Raw genomic sequence first — 21,305 nt, forward strand, 5'->3', positions numbered from 1 at the left:
TTCCACGACACTCACCATCGACGTCTCAATCTTGAATGTTCTAACTGATATCTCGGCAGCCATATCAGATCATTTCATATCAGGGCTTGAGGAATGTCGGCAACAAGCTCGCCTTATTACAGACGTCAGTAAGGGAAGATCGCAAGCAAGGCTATGACAATCGTCATCGCGATGTATCCTTCAAACTTTGGGATAAACTGTTGCCCATTCGTAAGAATTGTGCGACAAGCTACGGTCTTTCTTCAATGTAGCCTATATAATCAATGAATAAACGTCAACTGTTAACTATCGTGTCACTCTCACCGAGCTTTGTTGCTTTCTTCGGATCGTCAATGTCGTGGTTAGGAGGTTGTCCGTGTAGCACGCATGAAGTATTTCGCTTGACGCTTTGTTTCCTAAAACGCGGCCGGGCTGGCCGCTCGCGTGAGGGGGGGGGGGGGTTAGCATGTGCAATAGTCATAGCTGTCGTTTTCTCATATATATATATATGCTCATCATCACGAGCCTGACCGGTATTGTGGGGCAGAGTCTCGGCGAGTAAAGGAAGTGTCCCGTGGCCCAAACGCTGCTTTACAATATTATTAATAAATGCGAAGCATTTCATAGCGAGCTTCGACGACTTCGAGCGTATCTATCTATCCATCTATTTATCTAGCCCCCTACGACATTTGTCTCTCCTGGCCGTTTCGATAATGGCATATATATCACACTTAGTGTGGCATAACATGACTGTGTGCAGATCATATTTGATTGGTCATAACATGAAAATCATGACATGCATGTTATGTATATCATGATTTACATTTCGAGGTCCTGCAGCTCTCGCGGTGGTTTTGTTCACATGGCATGCTGCAAAACTGGTATGGTAGGGCATGATTGCATGGCGAACACAAGCGAGAGACCCTAACATGAAAATCATGAGATGCGTGTCATGTAACAATGTGACTAGATGCCACGTTCATTATGCGCTCGCGGCCGTTTCAATTGGGATACATATACCAAATTTGTTATTACAATACGTGAATGAATGACGAAGGTATGCGAAAGGTGCAAACATGATAATAATGAGATGCGTGTCATGTAACAACATGAGTACAAGCCACGCTCATGATGCGCTGGCGGCCGTTTCACTTGCTTCACTTATACCAAATTTGGTATTACGGGACGTGAAAGATTGCCGAAGGTATGATAGTGGTGCAAACATAATAAACAAGAGATGCCTGTCATGTAACAAGACTACATGCCACACTGATGATGCGATAGCGGCTGTTTCGCTAGCTTCACATATGCGAAATGCGGTATTACGTGACGCCAATGAATCACGAAAGTATGTGACTGGTGAAACGTGATAATCATGAGATGCGTGTCCTGTTAGAACATGACTACACGCCAAAGTCAAGGCGCTAATACACTTCGACGTCACGTGGTGCGCTTGCTCGCAAGCGTTCATTGCGTCGCGTCACGCAGGCGCGTGCCACGTCAGACACCATGGTGTCTGCAGTCCTGCCATATACTCGCAGGCGCGTGCCACGCTGCGTTGCTTTGAAGCATGCGCATTTCAGCGCGCACGGCGTCCTTCCATCACGAAAAGAGGGAGACGCAGTGTTGTCTGGGTAACGAATCGGCGTGAAATGCAGCATGTCGCATTTCACGACGGTTGCCATCGGGCCGCGCCGACGGACGCTGGTCACGCCTGGCGTCTCGCGACGCTAAGTTAGCAAAACGCGAGCACGCCTGGCGTGCTCGCATTTTGCTAACTTAGCGTCGCTGTGCCCAGCGTGCGCGCGCGTCAACGCTACATTGGAGTATATTGGGCCGACGCCTGGGCCCTTCATGATGCGCTCCCGGTCATTTTGCAAGCTCCACATATACCAAATTCGGTGTTACGTGACGTCAATGAACGACGAAATACATGACTGGTGCAAAGATGATATTCCTGACACGCGTGTCGTGTAAGAACATGAAAGCATACCACGCACATGCATGCTCGCGGCCGTTTCACTAGCTCAACATATACTAAATTTTGTATCACGTGACGTGAATAGATGAGGAAGGTAAACGGCACATCCCAACATGATAATCATAACACGGAAGTCATGTACGGCGTCATTTACCTCAACCTCGTAACGTTGTGCTGATTTTAAAGTGACATATCAATATTTCTCATTCGTGATTGGCATATCATCGATTCCGACTGCATGTGGGATCTGCCAATATTTTCTTATTTTTCTGATGGCGTTATGGACGCCAGGGGCGGTTCACAACTACGTACCTCGCTGTTGTTGTGATCAGATAATGGCTTTCGCTGCAAAACTCAGATAAACTACCTCAAACATAGTTACAAAGCTGTTGTGGTCAACTGTCATGGCAGCAAACACACTCTTTGCTAAAATAAATTACTCCATGGAGCATTCATAAAACGAAAAAAAAAGACCATCAACGATTTGAACACTTGAGCATAATATGTCACCATGACATCAGTCCACAGTCAATTTGGATAAAAAACAAAACTAAAGTGCACCTATGGACGAACGTTGTTTTTATCCCAGTTCTTCAATTTGTGCTCAGAAGTACGAGTTTCTTCTATTTCGAGAAATCCTGCATCTATAGCGTCTACGGTTTCAGTCAGGCCTCGACTTTATTCAAAACGCTGGTACGTTTGTGCACCATATCTGAATAACAAACCCTGTTTTATTTGGTGGTAAGCGGAGTATACTGTTTGAAGGGAGTTTAGTGGTATGAAGCTTTTAGCTGCATCTGCTATGACTAATGTAAAGAAGCACTAGGAGGGTATGATTGATTACAGCTAAACTAAAACGTCCATCCTACATACACCTATGGCTATCTGTCCAAGCGCTGATTGGCAAAAATGCTCCGGGCAATAACACACACTCATTTTCAAGATGTCAATTACTTTTCCAGTCTTATTTTATTATACAAACACAAGTCATCGACGCTCATTGTAAGCCGGTGACTTGGACTGCCTGCCACAGTAACTCGGAAATTGTGACATCTTCGTTAATCGGAAAATATCATTTCATCTAATAAAGAAGATCTATAATTGGTTTTATGCAAGACATTTACGCACAACGAGAAAGATTACATAGGCTGCAACAGAAAACATGAATCACAACTCTCCTTCGTAGATCCAGGGCAGATGCCCTCATGCTTGTGATACGCTGGAGGGTACCAACTAGCCCCCATTGCTACCTTATTGGCAGATGCCCTGCTGTTCTTTGGGGGGTGCGTATTTTTTTTCTAAGGCAGCAATGAGCAATTGCAGTTTTTAGAAGAAACAACTTTTTTTGCAAACTACTTCAATCACTGTACCACACATCCTGCTATTTTTCAGAGCTTCGTTGTAACCTAAAGTCATTATTAGTCTATTCGGCCTAAAACGTGGAAGAAAACCGCATACAACTTGGCTAAACATCAAAATTCAAACGCGTTGTGCGCTACCGAAGCGTGTAATTTTCATCTGAATCCATCAGTGTTCCTGCCGCACAGCCCAATGCGCGCGAAAAGGTCTGTAAATTCAGGGCATCCAGCATGGAGTATACGGTTTCGGTCAGCGTTTATTTTAATTCGAAAGGCTGGTACGTTTGTGTTATATATCTCAATAACAAGGCCTGTAATATGAGGAAACTGACGGGTCAGGCTATTTTGCCGGATTTTGGTTGAATGAAGAAAAGTATACAAATGCACGGATGATAACAACCCAAGCAAAAGCGTTGACTCCGCCCAGTCATGACGGTCCGTCCAAGAGCTGAAGTTCACAAATTCTTCACCCTTCATCACTTACTCATTCTCAGCATCTCAATTACTTTTCAAGTTTGATTTAATACATATAGACACATATCGTCGATGCTCATGCACTACCAAAAAGTACACCTGTTATTAGGATTCATCGGTGTCCCTGCATCACAGCCAAATGCACGGGCGAATTCAGGCATGTTCATCAGTGGCACTATACACCGTGAACGGTAGGGTGAGTAGCGCTTCGGTAGACTGGCATACCGGGCGCACCATCCCACGCAATAGTTCATGAAGAACAGCTGATCAGATGACGCAATAAAGCCAGCAAGCTTAACCCTCTTATCCTCTTCCGGCAACGAATCGTAGGCGGCATAAGCAAGCTTGGTTCCCACAAAGTCAGCTAGGTTCTCCGAGTCCAAAGTATTATTCAACGCTTCTTGGCCACCTGCAGTTAGCTGCGAAAACAGTCACATTGCATATTTATAAGGTTATTTAGTGAAGCGCTGCTCAACATACAACCAAGAAGGCGATTTGGCATGATCGACGTTATTCTAGAACTAAGTGCACCTTTATTCTGAATTAATACTGGCACAAGCAAGGAATTGAGTGCAAGAGCGGCTCTCCCCCTCGAAACGAAGATCGTGCACTGCTTCGCCACTCGATAGCATACCGCGACGGACGCACTTTTCGAGAGCTGCCTGCACCATGATAAAAAAACACTCCTGCACTGATGAAGTCTCGTGAAAGTATTTTTGCCTTGCGCTGTCGCGGAGTCGAGAAATCTGGCAGGTATTTAAATACCTTTGCACATCCGCACATGCTTGTTCTGTTCATGAGACGGATGTTGAAGCACCATTTTGAATGCCTTCTCTGGATGCTTCAGTTGAAAAAAAAAATCCACAACCCGTCGTTTCCGCAAAACAAACGGAATCTCTATTAGCATTGTCATGGTCGAATAACATTCCTCGTGAGAATCTCAGCAGTGGACCTACGGAAGTCGTCCTACTTCTTGAAACATTCGCACGTTCACATATATGCCTCTTACGCTAACGCCATGATGCACTGGGCTTCCGGACACTCCAAAAGCCAGTGACAAGGCACTCTAGAGAAAGCCATAAAACGCATAGAAATTTGTCACAAGTACCAGACTTCAGGTACTACTAGATAACTTTACATCCGACCAGCTAGAATAAAGTAGGGCACATTATCTTCAGCACACAAAGCAGCTTCCAAGTTAGCTTCGAACACTCGTACTTCGGGCTTCGCAAGCTGCACGCCCTGTGACTCGGCTGCAACACAAGTTACACACATGCTTCACGGCATCACCAATCGTAGGAGAGGTATCTGTAAGAAGGATGTCCTCCGTTTGGTACAAGCACTAATGTGTTTTCGGCTCACTTATCCCGTTCCTTACATAATTTTACACCAGCCCGAACCGAAAATATGAGCATCCTTTTATAGATGGAGTTTAGGGTGGTTATTGGCTTACTTCCAGGGGCACCTGCGCAATACTTCCTTCAACATATGTCCACAATGCTTTAATTAAACTAACAACTCGAGGCCCAGCAAAACTCAGCTCCAGTGCCCGAAGCAGACGCATCAGGGCTGGGTCATTCTTTTTTGTCTTGGCTACGCAATTCTTGGAAAACCTAATGAGGCGTCATGACATAAACTTGCTGCTCGTCTTGGCGCTGTAATTAAAGTGGCTCCGATTCAACGCAACATGAATCCCCACAGCCATGCAGGTCATCGATGTACCCGTATTCAGATTATGACATACATTTTGTTGATGACACCACAGGCGTGCAAGTCTTCTACACTGCAGTGCTATGATACTCAGAGAAGCCAGTGATGTGTTTACAGGTGACCGAAAACACAGGTGCCTTTTTGGCATCCGTCACCCTTCGAATGACGTGTAGTGATTAGGCATAAGCCATACCTCCCATAATGGCAATTGCACGCTCTACGACATTGTCACCTGATGATTCTGTAGCAATATTGATAGACTCACAGGTCGCTTGCTGTGTCATCACTGAGACTTGTGGCAGCGCATACGAAAAATATCATGTCTCCTGTGTCGCTTCAAGCACAAAGTTCAGTGTATATCGTCTGCACACCTGGACGTGAATCTAAACTTGGAAATCACCCCGTTCATGCAGTTGCCTGAAAAATGACCCCAAGGGCACCAATTGAAGAAATATCCTACCCACACGACACACCAACACTAAGCTACTGCGCTACGACCTACTACTACTGACCATGCCGTTAGACATATGCTCGTGATCTTGCATTGTACATATCAGATATTTTCGTTTGACGGTAAGTGCAAACTAACTCATTTGCTTGCGCCTACATGCTAAATATCGATCATCTAACACAATGAGCCTCCTCTAGTAACTTTATTGACCTGCATCAAATCGTACTATTGGACGAGGGAATGAATGCCCTGACGCACAGGGCGTCAATTCCATCCACAACCTCTGCCTTCTTCTAGAGAGTCGGCACTGGTCAGCTTATGCGGACAGGGACAGCAGCAGCTTGTCCAGCACACGCGAAGTGTCGTACAAGGCCAAAGAGGCCTGGATGAAGCGTTCCACCAAACTGAAGTTTGCTGCACGTTAACAAATATACGGACAGTATCTTTCTCTATTGACTGTATAACAGCTCATCGCTTGATACACTGCCGAAAACCTCGTGCTTTTGAAGCTCTGACACTGGAATGCCTTCGTAAATCGTGCCCGTATGTTCCGGTGCACAGCCTGGCGTATCCCCATTTGCTTCCAAGCATTGAATATTCAGGTGATTTTCGAGTTGTCTTGTAAATCTCGTTGTCTTATACGTGCGGCCAGCGAAATTGCGAAAAAAAAGAAGGAAAGTATTGTGTAGTGTCACCGAGGCCATCAAAATCAGATGCTCTGATAACACGCCCTTTAATTCACCGATTTGTAGCGCTAGCGTGGGATTGTATACTATTAGCTGCTTTCAAGCGGCAATCTGACGTTTCGTCGATGTACCACATTTCATGTTGCCGCACATCATTGTTTCCTGAAAATGAACGCACGACACTCTCTCTTGCCAACACGAATCTAAGTGTTCTGGTACAAATCTGTGTATGACCCTTCAACTTCTGAAATGTAGCAACCACACTGTCAGTAGGGGCTATGTTCGATCCGCTAAATCCTTTTACTGCTGAGTGTCAAGAATTAATAACTTCGAGCAAGCCAGAAACGAAATGAGTGCCGCATTTATTAGCAGCTCCGAAGTGCTCACAGGGAAGGTGGCTTTCAGCATGAAAAATGTGGCACCGTCTAGTGGAAGGTATCCTATGGTATAACCCTTTTTGTTTGTAGCTGATGGCAAAGAACGTGAAGCACGTGCAACAGCTTTCACTTCGTCCTGTGTGTAATCGGTAACGTAAGTTGTACAACAAAGAATTTTGTCTGTTTGTTGTGTAAACACCCAAGATGGACCAGAGGACTCGTTCCGTAGTTTTCTAGCACGTCTTCTGTTCCAGGGCCCTCGCTTCTGTCTGATATGGGGAATTTGCTACATGTTTAAATGTATGCATTAAAGTAGAATTTTAGATAAAGTAAGTGCAGTATCAAGGGAAGGTTGCTTTTGAAGTTCGTAAAACAAAGACAATTTTTATTTTGCTCCGCTCTTTCAAAATTCCACCATCAAACTAACAAAGAAAGATGAAAACACTTTGCTCATAATGTTTTCAATAAAGCACGACCTCGTAAACTTTTAATTAACAATTGAGCTATTCGAACTCGATCATTTGCTGCGCGGTGCACACCATTTTTTTTTCACTTTCTGCCTCACATTGAGCATGTTTGAGGCCGCTTCTTCTTGACGCGTAGTGATTCCTAAATATTTGCAAGATAATGAGACATCTCATGAAATATGAAGTAAATAAAGGTGACTAGATTCGAGGGCGCATCAAGAAACAACGTCCGAAACTATGCTCACTGGGAGGTAGCCTGTATGAAGGAATGTGAAAAAATGATTCACCCACTGTACCACTCGCCAGCATAAGAAACACGTCTTTTTGTTCTTTTAATGCCACCTGTAATAAGGACAGTGACTTGGTTACATTATCAATGGCAACAGTTGGCCTGGAGGTGTGGATATCAATAGTGCAGTACAACAGAGTGGGAAGACTTCGTGTAAAATGCTATGCATGTTGTTGCGTCTGGTTCCGTTTTCTTTGTGAAGAGTGCAACAATATCACTGGCAACGGAAGCGCGCAAAGTTCTTGCTAGCGGTAAGCTCACTTCAGCGTGATGCTCTTTTTTGTAGGTTGGAAGCAGTTACATGCATTTGTCAGATTTCGCGAGCCTACTTTCTCAACGGGGAAAAAAATAAGCACGACACGCAATCCTGAAATAAAATCATCAATATTAATAAACGTTTTTAGTCACTCCAGCCCACCACTACACAAAAAATACTGAGCGTGTACCGAGTGTTTTTTTTTCCTGTAAGACATGGGTGCGCCGCTGAAATCGATTGCTTTCGACCTCGAATCTATCGAGTGGCCTTCGCGCGCTTTGTAGCTCGATAGCTTCCAGTAGATGCTTTCACTTGCTTGAGATTCATCACCTTATCACCGTATTCACAAACTGTCCTCGACTCCACTTTCTTCCATCACTTGACAGAGTTGACTACTGCGCCAGCACTCAGCTGAAAATGACGTGCTGATCCTGAGGAATCGCAGCAGATTATCTCTGATATGCAGTGAATTGCCGTGCCTAGAGATGGCGCTTCCACTGGTTTTCTCAAGTGAAGGTGAAGCTTGAGTGAAGGGATGTTCTAGAAAACAGGGGTTAGTCTTCGACAGTGAAGTATTTGTGTCGATTTGGCAATGTTTTCAAGAAATTTACTGAAGCAACCATTGTTGTAGGCTTAGTCAGTTATGCTCCCGGAATCTCAGAGGTGTGAAACCACGTGTTTATTAGTTGTCTCCTTTCATCTATACAGGGCGCTGCATGGCGTGGTGGCAGCTACGGGACACGCTATACAGTAATACGTCCATCCTTTGCGTTACCGGAATACCGGACAGACAAAAAACCTCTAATGTCACCCTGTTACGTTTCTTCTCGCGTCGACCATAATTTCGAAGTCTGGGTGTCGTTCTGCCAGACCAACATATCGAACACTCACTATTGCGTACCGATGACATCACCAGCTACCACCCTGCTGTCATCGTCACAAACTCTAATCATTCATTATCCAACACTACCGTTTTCGTATAGAGGGTATCTGAATAAATAAAACTAAATATTTGTTGCATTAATAAAACAGCGCAGTTAGGTGTCATTTGAATATGCCTACATATGACTCAATGACATTATAATATTTAGACAAGTATTCATGCAAGTACATGCATAATAACGACTAATTATTGAAACACCCTTGGCAAAAACTTTGTAGTAGGTACAGTGCGGTATGTTCCATGCTTTCTCTGCGTAACCCCGTTACATTGTTTTCAGATCGCGCTGCGCGATAGTTGGAACATCCTACGTTTGCGTATGTTGGTGTAAAAGCATATAAAAGAGGTAAAAAAGCTTACAACTGATCTATGCGATCTCCGCAAGCAGAGCGCTCTCCTCGTGTATTCGTTTTTCACCTCTTTAGACTCCCAGAAATCTTTGCGCAAGTGTCCCACGTCAAATGCGTGCATGAACTCGTGGCCTAATGTCTGCAATGTAAAAATATAGAGGTAATTAAAAGTCGCAGTTAAGCCCGACATGGTATCGTTATAGCAATTCATCAATGCCCAATGAAAATATCCCTCCAGTCATCAGTGCTGCGAACTGCAATAACATTCATGTAGTTTGTACTTAAAAAAAAGAACACCCTGCCCCGCCGTGGTGATCTAGTGGCTAAGGTACTCGGCTGCTGACCCGCAGGTCGCGGGTTCAAATCCCGGCTGCGGCGGCTGCATTTCCGATGGAGGCGGAAATGTTGTACGCCCGTGTGCTCAGATTTGGGTGCACGTTAAAGAACCCCAGGTGGTCGAAATTCCTGGAGCCCTCCACTACGGCGTCTCTCATAATCATATAGTGGTTTTGGGACGTTAAACCGCACATATCAATCAATAAAAAGAACACCCTGTGCGCTTAGAGCAAACGGGGGCACTTCTGAGTGCATGGCTTCAAGCACTGGATTTCAGAACGCTTAGCGTCTTCAGTAGCCGTGCTTAGCGACTACAGAAGCTGCAGCGTAGCGTGTCAGTTCAAAAAGATACTAGTGTGAAATCGAAGCGGAGACAACCACTCCGATAGATAAACTCGGTACCCGTGTCACTGAAGCCCTGGTATCGCGTGATAACAGTCAGAAGATAGAACGGTGGTTGTGGTTGACGTCCGCTATGCTACACATGGACGCCTTTTATCAGAACTTTCAGCTGTGCAGACGTAATAATTACAAGACGGAGGCACGATCCTTCCTTGTGGTGCTCTCCCGCCCTGCCCTTCTTATTCTGTTTTTTTTTTTACTGGGCACGCTCCGGATTTCTCTGTTTCCTGTGTTCGTGTTGAAAATTTGCTCTCATTCATGCCCCTAGAGGGTTCTTCAGCACGCTGCATTATAGCATGATAGCATCATGCGTACAATATTCCTTGTGTGAACTAGGACTTTGATGCGTCCCTAAATTTCAGTGTGATATCATTTTGTTCTCGCAATTCAAAAAAGGATTTACGTATAACTAGGGATCTGTGTTTGCGAGGTTTATTTTTCTTGAAAATTGCGGGGTGTTCTTCAGATTTCACTTATGAAGAGGAGATTCAGCGCTTTCTAAGTTGTAAACTTTGTAAGTTTAGCGCTTTCTAAGTTGTAAACTTTCTGAGTTGTAAACTTTGCACTTATTATTCTATTTCAATGAAAAAACATTCCAATGCTGCCGATTATTCCCTTTTTTGTGATTTATCTCGTACTTGTAATTTATAATACTCTTAACAAGGCTGTATTTTACTCATGAAACACTGCTCGTAGCTGCTGTGAACTCCACCAAGTATACATTTTGGGGGCAAGAGCTAAAAAAGCTGCTTTTCTTTCCTCATCTTGATAAATAATAAAGCACCCGTTAATATTTATGTGTTCCATAAGGAAGAAACTAAGGCTTTTCGTGCAAAAAAAATGGAAAAGCGGCTACTTTATTGCCTGGGCCAAAGTTACGATGCTTCCAAATCTCGCCGCCAGTCTCATCATTGTTCTTTTCGTCTACTATTTTGAAGATTCCATACGACCAAATAGTATATAAAATTGTATCAAAATATGACAACATGACAACACACTTAATAGATATTTTAAATGGCTAGAAGGTTTCAACACACAAAAACATGTACAGAAGCACACACACTTGAATACAAAACACCTACGTTTGTTAGCCTCTTTTAATGGACGCTACGATATTTTACAAGGTTGCTGCCACTGATGGATGTTTGCTATATTCAACCGATGAACATCAGATTGGAAAATGCTGTTTGTAATTAGAAAACATTATTTTAAAATCAGAGCTTACCACATTATTCCGAATGCTGACAAATTTTACTGGCGAGTGTTCATTGGACATTCTTTTAACTCTTCCGGAAAGGCGAGGTCCTACGTTAGACGAAGCAAGACGGGTAGAACTTTCAAGTAATCTAAGAGAGACGGTTGTATTTCTTTGCGTGCAATAGACATTCTAGTTGATTTTTTTAATAAAAGAAGATGCTTGAGAGTTTCTGATGATAAGGAATGGTGCATGCCTTCACTTTCTCGTTCTCACACACACTCACCACACAATGCGTTTATATGTAAATCAAAACGTAACACGGCCCTTATAAAACCCTGCCATTGCATCACAAAGGTTATAACACTAAAAAAATGCATTATATGTTTCTCGCCTTCAAATATTGAGAACCAAGCTAAATTACACGCTGCCAGACTGACGACATTGGTTAATTTTTTTGAATTATTGTGGATAAATTACATCCAAATGGTTGCCTTTCTTCACTTCAGGTTTTGAATAATGTATCCGATTTATTTATCCAAGAATATTGTTACACAAAGTAAGGTAACTTAATGGGAAGGTTTTAATGGGCCCTGAGTCCGCGATCGCAGTATAATGATGATGATCTCCACCGCCATGGCTCGTACCCACTCAGGGGAATCGCAGTTGAGGCAACGTCGTCTTCCTTTTCTATCCGCGCTTCCCTTGTTTTTCCTGGTAGTGATACTCCGTATCATTCCTCCCGTCTCAGACGAAGCCCTCTGGGCGAGTCATTCTTGCATCCTTCGTGTAAACGGCTTCAGGTGGGCAACATGCGTCACCTCCATCTTGCATGAACGTCGGCCACTAGTGGTGACGCGTGCAATTTCATAGTTGACCTCGCTGACACGACGGAGTATCACAAAAGGACCGGCATAGTGTGCCAGTAGCTTTTGGCTCAAGCCTCGTCTGCGTATTGGGGTCCACACCCACACTAGATCACCGGGGGCATAGGTTACATGCCTGTGTTGACTGTCGTAGCGAGTTTTGAAGGACTCTTGCGCTGCCAGTGTACGTAAGCAGGCAAGTCGACGTGTCTCTTCCGCACGACACAAAGTTTCCGCAATTGTTAAATCGTCATGGACGACAAAAGGAAAGATAATGTCCAGCGTATGTCGAGGTGAGCGAGCGTAGAGCAGATAGAAAGGGCAGTAGCCTGTCGTTTCGTGTTTCGACGTGTTGAAGGCATACGTGACGAATGGTAATACTTCATCCCACGTTTTGTGGTCGGAGGTGACGTACATTGACAACATGTTGATCAACGTTCGGTTTGTGCGCTCAGTGAGGCCGTTAGTTTGTGGATGATATGCAGATGAGTGTCGGAACTTGGAGGCACACGAACGAAGTAATGATTCGACAATATCAGCGGTAAATTGTCGTCCACGGTCACTTATTATCACGCGAGGAGGTCCGTGTCGGAGGATGACTGAATGCAGCAGGAACTCCGAAACCTGGAATGCCGTGGCGGAGCGTAAGGCAGCCGTTTCGCAGTACCGCGTCAGGTAGTCGGCGCATACAATTATCCACCGGTTACCTTTTGAGGAGCGTGGAAATGGTCCCATCAGGTCAATGCCAACCTTTTCAAAAGGGGAACCGGGAGACTTTACCGGTTGCAGGTGACCAACTAGACCCGAGGAGGGCCGCTTGTGGCTCTGGCACTGCGTACAGCTGGCCACGTACTTCTGAATTGTTTTGCTCATTTTCGGCCAATAGAACCGCTCTTTCGTGCGACTAAGTGTTCGTGCGGTGCCTAGATGGTCAGAGGTGGGGTCATCATGCATGAGACGCAGAACAGACGTTTGGAGGGACGCAGGAACAACCAGCAGAAAGCGGGCGCCCGTCGTGGACAAGTTTCTCTGGTAAAGAAGACCATTTCGGACGCAGAATCGGCCTTCGCCTAATGAATTTCTTGCTCCAGGAAAGAGAGCTTTTAAGCTTGGGTCATTACGCTGCTCAGCGGCGAAAGTCACGGCATCGTGAAAACCAGACGACAGAGGAGCGATAAGGTGGTCAAAATTATCGGCTTCACAATCTGTTGATGGTAGCGGCATCCTGGAGAGGCAATCCGCATCAGCATGTAGACGGCCAGTCTTGTATGAGATGGTGAAGACATGTTCTTGCAAACGAATGGCCCATCATGCGAGGCGGCCGGATGGATCACGAAGGTTGATCAGCCAACACAGGGAATGGTGATCTGTGACGATAGTGAACGGGCGACCATAGATGTATGAGCGAAACCATTGCACGGCAAAGACTACCGCTAGGCATTCCTGTTCGGTCACTGTGTAGTTGCGTTCAGGCTTGCTTAAATACCGACTTGCGTACGCCACAACGTGTTCCTTCTTACCAGAACGCTGAACGAGAACGGCACCGATACCAATGACACTTGCATCTGTGTGAATTTCCGTGGGCGACGAAGGATTGAAGGGCCGAAGTATTGGCTGCGAAGTTAACAAACACTTCAGCTTGTGAAAAGCGGCATCACACTCGGAGGTCCACTGAAACAGGCTGTTCTTGCGTAGAAGGCTCGTCAGGGGGTGAACCACATCCGCAAACTTGGGTGCGAACCGGCGGAAATACGAGCAGAGCCCGATGAAGCTACGCAGTTGTTTCACAGATTTAGGACGCTCGAACGATTCAACGGCCGCTGTCTTTTGTGGGTCAGGTCTAATGTCATCTTTTTCGACGAGATGTCCTAACACCAATGTCTGTCGCTCGCCAAAGTGGCACTTTTTTGAATTCAATACAAGGCCAGCTTTTTCAATGCAGCTTAGCACGAGGTCTAGGCGAGTGTTGTGCTCGTCAAACGTACTTTCAAAAATTATGACATCATCAAGGTAACACATGCATATATGCCATTTTAAACCACGCAATATAGAGTCCATAAATCTTTCGAATGTCGCAGGAGCATTGCATAATCCGAATGGCATAACGTTGAACTCGTAAAGTCCGTCGGTCGTAACGAATGCCGCCTTTTCTTTGTCAGCTGCGTGCATCGGAATTTGCCAGTAACCTGATCTCAGGTCGACTAATGAAAAGTAGGACGCGGAATGCAGGCAGTCTAGAGCGTCATCGATGCGCGGCAGTGGATAAACGTCTTTCTTGGTAACAGAATTCAGTCGGCGGTAGTCAACGCAAAATCTCCACATACCATCTTTTTTCCTCACTAGAATGACCGGAGCAGCCAACTGACTTGCCGATTCCTGTATTATTCCCTTTTCCAGCATTTCTTGGACTTGCTCGTTGATGATCTTGCGCTCCGATGGTGCCACTCGATAAGGTTTCTGCCTAATGGGATGCGCCGACTCGGTGTGGATCTGGTGACGTATTCGGGACGCTGGGATTAAGAGCCTTTGCGTGTTTTTAGAAAAATCGAACACTTTCGAGTGCTTGGATAGAACGTCGAGCAGTGTATGACGTTCGCTTTGGTCAAGTGACTTGCTGACCATTTGTAGCAATAGGGAATCTTCTGATCCTTCAAAGCCTAGATGTTCATTTTGGCTTGTAGCATCAAGAAGCGCAACTAGCGTCGTACATGATTTGGGTCTAAATACTGCAAGTTTCATGCCGCCTGGCAGAATTGCAGGCTCCATGGACCTGTTCATTGTCGCCACACCGGCCCGTCCATCAACGACTCGTCCTATACAATGGGGAATGAGAATGTTCTTTTTCAGGCATGCCAAGGGAATCGGTTCGGGCGTCGCGTCAAACGTGCCACAGTTGTTGCTGGAACATGTCACGGGAACACACACAGCAGAAAATGCAGGAACGACTGTGTCCATGGAGACGAAACAGATGCATTCCTCCGGACGGGAATTTTCCAAGAGCGTCGTTGGGAAAGTACCATGTATAGAAAGATGCCCACTTCTGCAGTCTACAGTTGCCCCACGCTCACACAAGAAGTCAATACCTAAGATAATGTCATGAGTAGACCGCGGAATAACCGCAAACTCTGTGCAAAACACCTTGCCACACAGCGAGACGTCCACAGTACAATTTCCCACCGGACACAACACCTCACAACTTACACCACGAAATGTCACCCCACGGTTCAGGCAAAACATCACTTTTGGTCCCAGCAGGTTTTTAAAATTTACACTCATCACCGAGACTGTCGCGCCTGTATCCACAAGTGCCACAGTAGCCACTCCATCGACAACTACATGAACTTTGTTCTTCAACATAAATGCTGACGGGGGTATACCTGTAGATAGCACCTGTGATCTCGCGGCCTCACCCCCACTGGCCGCACCGACTAGTTTTCCGGCGGCGGTGTACGTGCGCGTCGCCGTGGCGATGGCGATCGTGGAGCACGGGGAGCTGGTGGTGGTGTCAAACTTCGATCAGAGGCCGGTGAGGGGTAGCGTGATCCGGTAGGTGCGCGTGGTTTCCATGACGTGGAGAGCGGATGGTCGAAAGGTTGGTGAGACATGTGCCAAGACTGTCGCTGATATGGGCCGTGGTCACAAAAACGTGCGATGTGACCCGGGACACCACAGTTGTAGCATGGATATATTTCAAGTGTCTTAGATGAAGGAGTGAAAGGGAGAAGGCAGGTGAACTCCTATTTGGTATATTTGTGCGCTGTGTGTGTACACACATACTGTGGTGGTGATCTAATAAAAAAAGTCAATATGGGTCCATGGGTCATCAGGCTCTGAAACACATAACTAGTAATATCCGTGAATCATTTTGCTATCTTTAAGGCAAGTCCAGCCCAAAGGACGTTTACCCGAGAGCAAGACGCTGCGAATTCGTGTGCTGGAAGTAAGTGCACTGAGGAGCGGGCCAAATAATGGGGACCAATGCAGCAGACGACGCACTTCTCCACCCTCGACAGAGCAGGGGCGATTGAGTGCATCTATGCACTTTATTAGACAGTAATGTCACTGCATATTTTGTTGGAAAGTGCCGTCATTTTTTTAACCGAGCCGCCACGCCATGCACCTCGTCTCCTGCATCTCGCTTCTCAGGCCGCCACTCGAGAAAGGTCACGGACATTACACGTGTTATAAGCATGACATTGCATTCTTCTTAGGAAAGTGGCGCGAGATGGGTTACAAGGTCGGCGTCCACACGGTGGCCGTTAAGGAGAGGATAAGAATACGTCTGGGACACTAGGATACTTTGCTGAAGTTATGAAGGAAAGTGTCACTACTTTCTATATACTAGGAAACATTATCTTACAATGCAGTGCAGCGGCACTAGCGGTCTCCACTCATACCACAACATGCGGAGGAGTGGAGTGAGCGCTCTACCGACGAGCCACCTAGAAGGAGTAAGAACTTTCATTATACCTAGCAGCGAGGCACCGCTAGTGGTCTCCACTCATACCAGACCACGCGGTGGAATGGAACGAGCGCTCTACAGCAGAGACACCAACGAGGCGTGAATACCTTTATGATACAGTGCAGAGCAGTACCGCTGACGGTCTCCGCTCATGCTAGAGGATGCGCCCGAGTGGACGTGCTCTGGTAGAGTTCTACCGCAGAGTCATTTAACGAACACTCCGAGGTTCGGGTACACGTTAAAGAACCCCAGGTGGTCGAAACTTCCGGAGCCCTCCACTACGGTGTCTCTCATAATCATAGCGTGGTTTTGGGACGTTAAACCCCAAAAATCAACCAACGAACACTCCGAGTACAAACGTGGGTGCGACGACGGATAAGAAACAAGCCCTGACTATCAGCTGCTTTGATTTAAAAAATTAGGTGGACGAGGCATGTCCGCAGTGCTATCTCTTGGCTGTGGTCCGGAGTCATCGTAGGCGTAGTTCGCTCACACTCGGTATTGTCCCGGCACACGCACTCATCTGCGTTTACTGGAGCCTTAAAGGGCCATTTACCGGGCCCCATACAGAATTTTAGTTAGACAGAGAAAGCTGTTAGGTGCCCGATGAGGAACGTTTTGCCACAAAAACTTTTTGAATCGGTTCATTACCAGCGGAGAAAACAGGTTTTTTGAAGTGGCGCGAAACGAGGGTGAGAGGAGGCGAGCTCGAAATCCTTGGTGCTACACCGCTTAGCCTTCGCAAGCCAAATTTCTTCCCCACGCTCTCCGGCATCCGACCAAGAGGTGACGTGCGCATGACGTGCCGAACAAGCCCAGCCCCCGAGCACGCGAGCAGCGTTGCTTTGTTGAACAGTGTTGTTTTGTGGCCTTCTGCCTGTTTCTGCGGGATGATTTGGAAACGCTGGCTTAGACGCGGTAGAGTACATGAGCACAATGAGTGCGTGAACGCGTAGGAGCGTTCCACGGCGGACGTCTGCTCAATGCGCTGACCGCGGGGAAACGAACGCATGCGCAACGGTGGCACATTAGCCCCGCATCTCGTAGCATTTCACGGGAAAAAATTGAAAGAAAAACGCGCACAGTTTTTACTGCGTCTCATTATTCATTTCAAGTTTTATTTATCTCTTCAAGCAACAAATACATAAACTACGCTTGTTGTGTTAAATAATTTTTGACGTGCCACGTGGTATACTGTTGATAACGTCAGAGCAGACTCGTCTACGTAGAGGACCAACGTCCCTGCATTGCCGTGTACGTAGGGCCATTCCTACGCCTACGTCATGCCCTCATTCTCTACGCGTGCGCCGGCAGAAGGGAGGGGGGCAGCTTTCATCTTGCTATTTGACCCATTTCCGTGGCGCGTAGCGTTGCAAAGTTTGGCAGACGTGATCATGAACGCCTCGTCTACGCAATGCACTTGTCAGCTCAAAATTGTCAAACCTGGTGAGTGGCCCTTTAACCATAACCGATAGCTGCACGTTCCTGATGGCTGGAAGATGCACTTAGGCGTCAAAATATATCCGCGCAAAGCGAGGTTTACTCCGAGAACGAACACTGAAGAGATTTTTCAGGAATGAAAAGCGGTCCTTCTTAACAATTTGTTTTTTGTGGATGTAAAAACCAGCAGTTGATTTATCCCTAGAATACGGTAGCACTGGTTAGTAAAGTGAGAGGAATGAGCCAGAAGTTCAGCATGCTTGATGCCTAATAGAAAAGAAAATGAGTGCTTACCATCCCTATGCCAGCATAGTTGAGTGCGGGTGGTCCGTACTCGTAAAAGATTGGTTGATGCACATGTCCCGTTGGAATTACAACCGTACTCCCCGTGTAAAAGGCACGGGCGCTCTGCTCGTTATAAAGCCAACTTTTCTGTTCTTTCCACTGATAGTGAGTGTTAAGACGACGACCTTGTATCCATGAGGGGAAGAGTCGGTCGACTGGTACGTCGTGAAGGGGTTCTGCGCATACAAATGACAACACATTGTTATGTGAAACACTCTTAATGCATGGAAGCTTCAGGAAAACTACCTACGAGTGATTCATGATAAAAAGTATAACATTGTAGCAAGACAACTAACGTCAGCATGTGTCATGGGGTATGCACAAGTTTGCCTACAATGGGATGAATATTGTGGACGTGCGTGGGCAGGATCTCTATGACGGATGGCGAATTAGCTAAGGAAACAGATCAGGGAATGATTCATAGTACATTTTTTTGTTTCCGGAAAACTGGAACAATATTACGAACTTTTATTTTCACCCGAAACATATTACCCGTACAATTGTTTTACCCGAAACATAACAAATGACCTTTGAACACTTGATTGATTTGTGGGGTTTAACGTCCCAACACCACCGTATGATTATGAGAGACGCCGTAGTGGAGGGCTCCGGAAATTTTGACCACCTGGGGTTCTTTAACGTGCACCCGAATCTGGACCTTTGAACACTGCATACGCGTACTGAAAAAGAGTAGTTTGACACAGCGGGAGCAATATCACCTAAATGACCAACGAAGTATTAAGGTAAAATGATTATGTGTTTAATGAAATGTGACAGGCTGCCTTTAAGTTTGTTGTTAATCATAGTGCAAATTTATGTATGGGTTTAACTGTCTTGTAAATAAGTTTATATTCTCTGTACAGTCTTTGAGTTTAGGTGTACTCATTCTGTATGACACTTAATAATAAAAATTTAGAAAACACCTTTTTATGTTTCTTTTATGGAAACCCCATCGTATGTCATCAATTCCTAATCAAAAACAGCAAAACGTAAGAGCCTACACGCCTCTCATATTATCTCAAAGGACATTGAATGGAAATTACGCTCGTATATTAAACCTCTGTTGCACGAAAGATTAGTGGCACATTATTCTTATTTCACAGTGGTTCGCAAGCTACATTGCACCACTAGTGTTCATCATGCAGCTGCGTAAAACACGTGTGGAAATTGCGAGAAAATCGGAGTCCAAAAATAAAGAGAATATGATCAGATTGAAATGTTAGTGCTACTTTTCACACACAAAAAATCAATTTGTCAGTACTCGCTTGAGTACGACGCCGCAGAAAGCCCCGCCGCGGTGGTCTAGTGGCTAAGGTACTCGGCTGTTGACCCGCAGGTCACGGTTTCGAATCCCGACTGTGGCGGCTGCATTTCCGATGGAGGCAGAAATGTTGTAGGCCCGTGTGCTTAGATTTGCGTGCACGTTAAAGAACCTCAGGTGGTCGAAATTTCCGGAGCCCTCCACTACGGCGTCTCTCATAATCATATAGTGGCATTGGGACGTTAAACCCCCACATATCAATCAATCAACGACGCCGAAGGAAGCAAATATTCCGCCTTCTATATTTAAACACCTGTTTCAATATCTGATGCCGTGAGGTAGATGATCAGATGTGTCCGATTTGCGTCTCTAGGCATAGCGGATGGTAGCTTGTGGAAACTAAAAGCTTAGTTCTTTTCTGATAAGAACGACTGAGTTGACTTTTTACGCTTAATAAATGCAAAACGTTCACACGCTTCCATGAAACCGCACGTTCGCGATTATACACGAATTTATCAAGAAGCTTGCGGCAATGATCTATTCTACTACATCATACTGCATTGTATATTTCTTATTGTGAGCTTTGTGAAGTGTATTACTACGCTCAGTTATTTCAGTGACTGCATTGAATGCCCAGAATTGTGACGCGCAGAATCACCTCGGAAACTTGCCTTATGAGTATTCGGTGCCACAAACACTTTTACCTTGCCTATTCCGTTCAACTTATTTGTCCTTCATATGGTAATTTCCATGTTTTATGTCACTTTGCTCACTAGGAGTAATTTTAACGGTGGATGTTTAACGTCTAGAGAGCTGATGACAAAACATAGAGTGTACTGACCGTAAAATCTTTCGACGAACTCGGGTTTTATTCGATCTCCTGGGCTTCCTATTAAAACCTTGATTCCGTCCAGCGTGTTCTTGAAACGTGTTCGAAAAGTGGAAGTCAGCCAGCTTGAGGAGTTGAGGGCCTCGGAGAAGACTGCCTTGACTCGAAACACCATGTGCCTCACCTCGTCTAGCATCGCTGGTCGTACTGTTTAGTAGATAAATACGCAAAAGGCATTCTTCCTAAATGTGCAGGCATAATAGCAGTACAAGGGTCAATTACATTCAGCTGACTTATAATAGGGTGAACATTAATCAAGTGAAGGTTAACACTTTACACCGGCTATATTCATCTTTAGTTAACAAGTTGATTTCTTTACAAGTGACCTAATTCTTGGGTAATGTTCAACAAAAATGAACGCAGTTAATTCACTTTCAACAAAATGGTCAGAAAGAACGAAGACCCTGTAGCTCGTATGGTTTTTATGTGCAAGTTGGTCAAATGAACAATATATAAGAAATAACAAAAAATCACAGCATATCCACACAGGAAACGATAATGAGTGAGGCAAAGTGTCAGTCAGTCCAGCCCATTGATCTCTACTAAGGGGAGCTAGATGGGGCATCGAGCACGGGTGGTTGAAGCCACCGGAAGACTCCATCGGTGTCCCGAAACCCACCACCATGAGCAGTCGCCTGCTGGAGGCGCGAGGGCTTTTATTGCGACAACAATATAGTCCCTCTTGGCTGGATTTTGCCCCTGGCGTCGGCGTCGACGTCGGCGTGGGCATCAGCGTCAATGTCACGCACCGTATATGTATACGTATTTATATATAAGAAAACTTATGAAAG

The 21,305-nt window shown here is 45.5% G+C and overlaps 1 protein-coding gene across 1 annotated transcript; it reads right to left on the bottom strand.

Annotated features, from left to right (window-relative positions):
- Nucleotides 1–3,602: 3,602 nt before the first annotated feature.
- Nucleotides 3,603–20,778, bottom strand: LOC142803307 (neprilysin-1-like). The gene is made up of 4 exons (XM_075888436.1): nucleotides 20,467–20,778; nucleotides 18,314–18,540; nucleotides 9,329–9,457; nucleotides 3,603–4,211 (listed from the first exon to the last, which is right to left on the bottom strand). The coding sequence occupies exons 1-4, from the start codon at nucleotides 20,648–20,650 to the stop codon at nucleotides 3,876–3,878; spliced, it is 876 nt and encodes a 291-aa protein (XP_075744551.1). The 5' UTR covers nucleotides 20,651–20,778; the 3' UTR covers nucleotides 3,603–3,875.
- Nucleotides 20,779–21,305: the final 527 nt, after the last annotated feature.

This window comes from Rhipicephalus microplus, chromosome 3, assembly GCF_043290135.1.
Source record: "Rhipicephalus microplus isolate Deutch F79 chromosome 3, USDA_Rmic, whole genome shotgun sequence".
Classification (NCBI taxonomy): domain Eukaryota; kingdom Metazoa; phylum Arthropoda; class Arachnida; order Ixodida; family Ixodidae; genus Rhipicephalus; species Rhipicephalus microplus.

Excerpts from the sequence above, each read along its gene's own strand:
- LOC142803307 (XM_075888436.1), bottom strand. The coding sequence starts at position 20,650 with ATGCTAGACGAGGTGAGGCACATGGTGTTTCGAGTCAAGGCAGTCTTC. Across the intron at positions 18,541-20,466 it reads GTTCGTCGAAAGATTTTACG|AACCCCTTCACGACGTACCA; the intron begins GTCAGTACACTC and ends TTGTATGCGCAG. Across the intron at positions 9,458-18,313 it reads ACTATGCTGGCATAGGGATG|ACATTAGGCCACGAGTTCAT; the intron begins GTAAGCACTCAT and ends TTTACATTGCAG.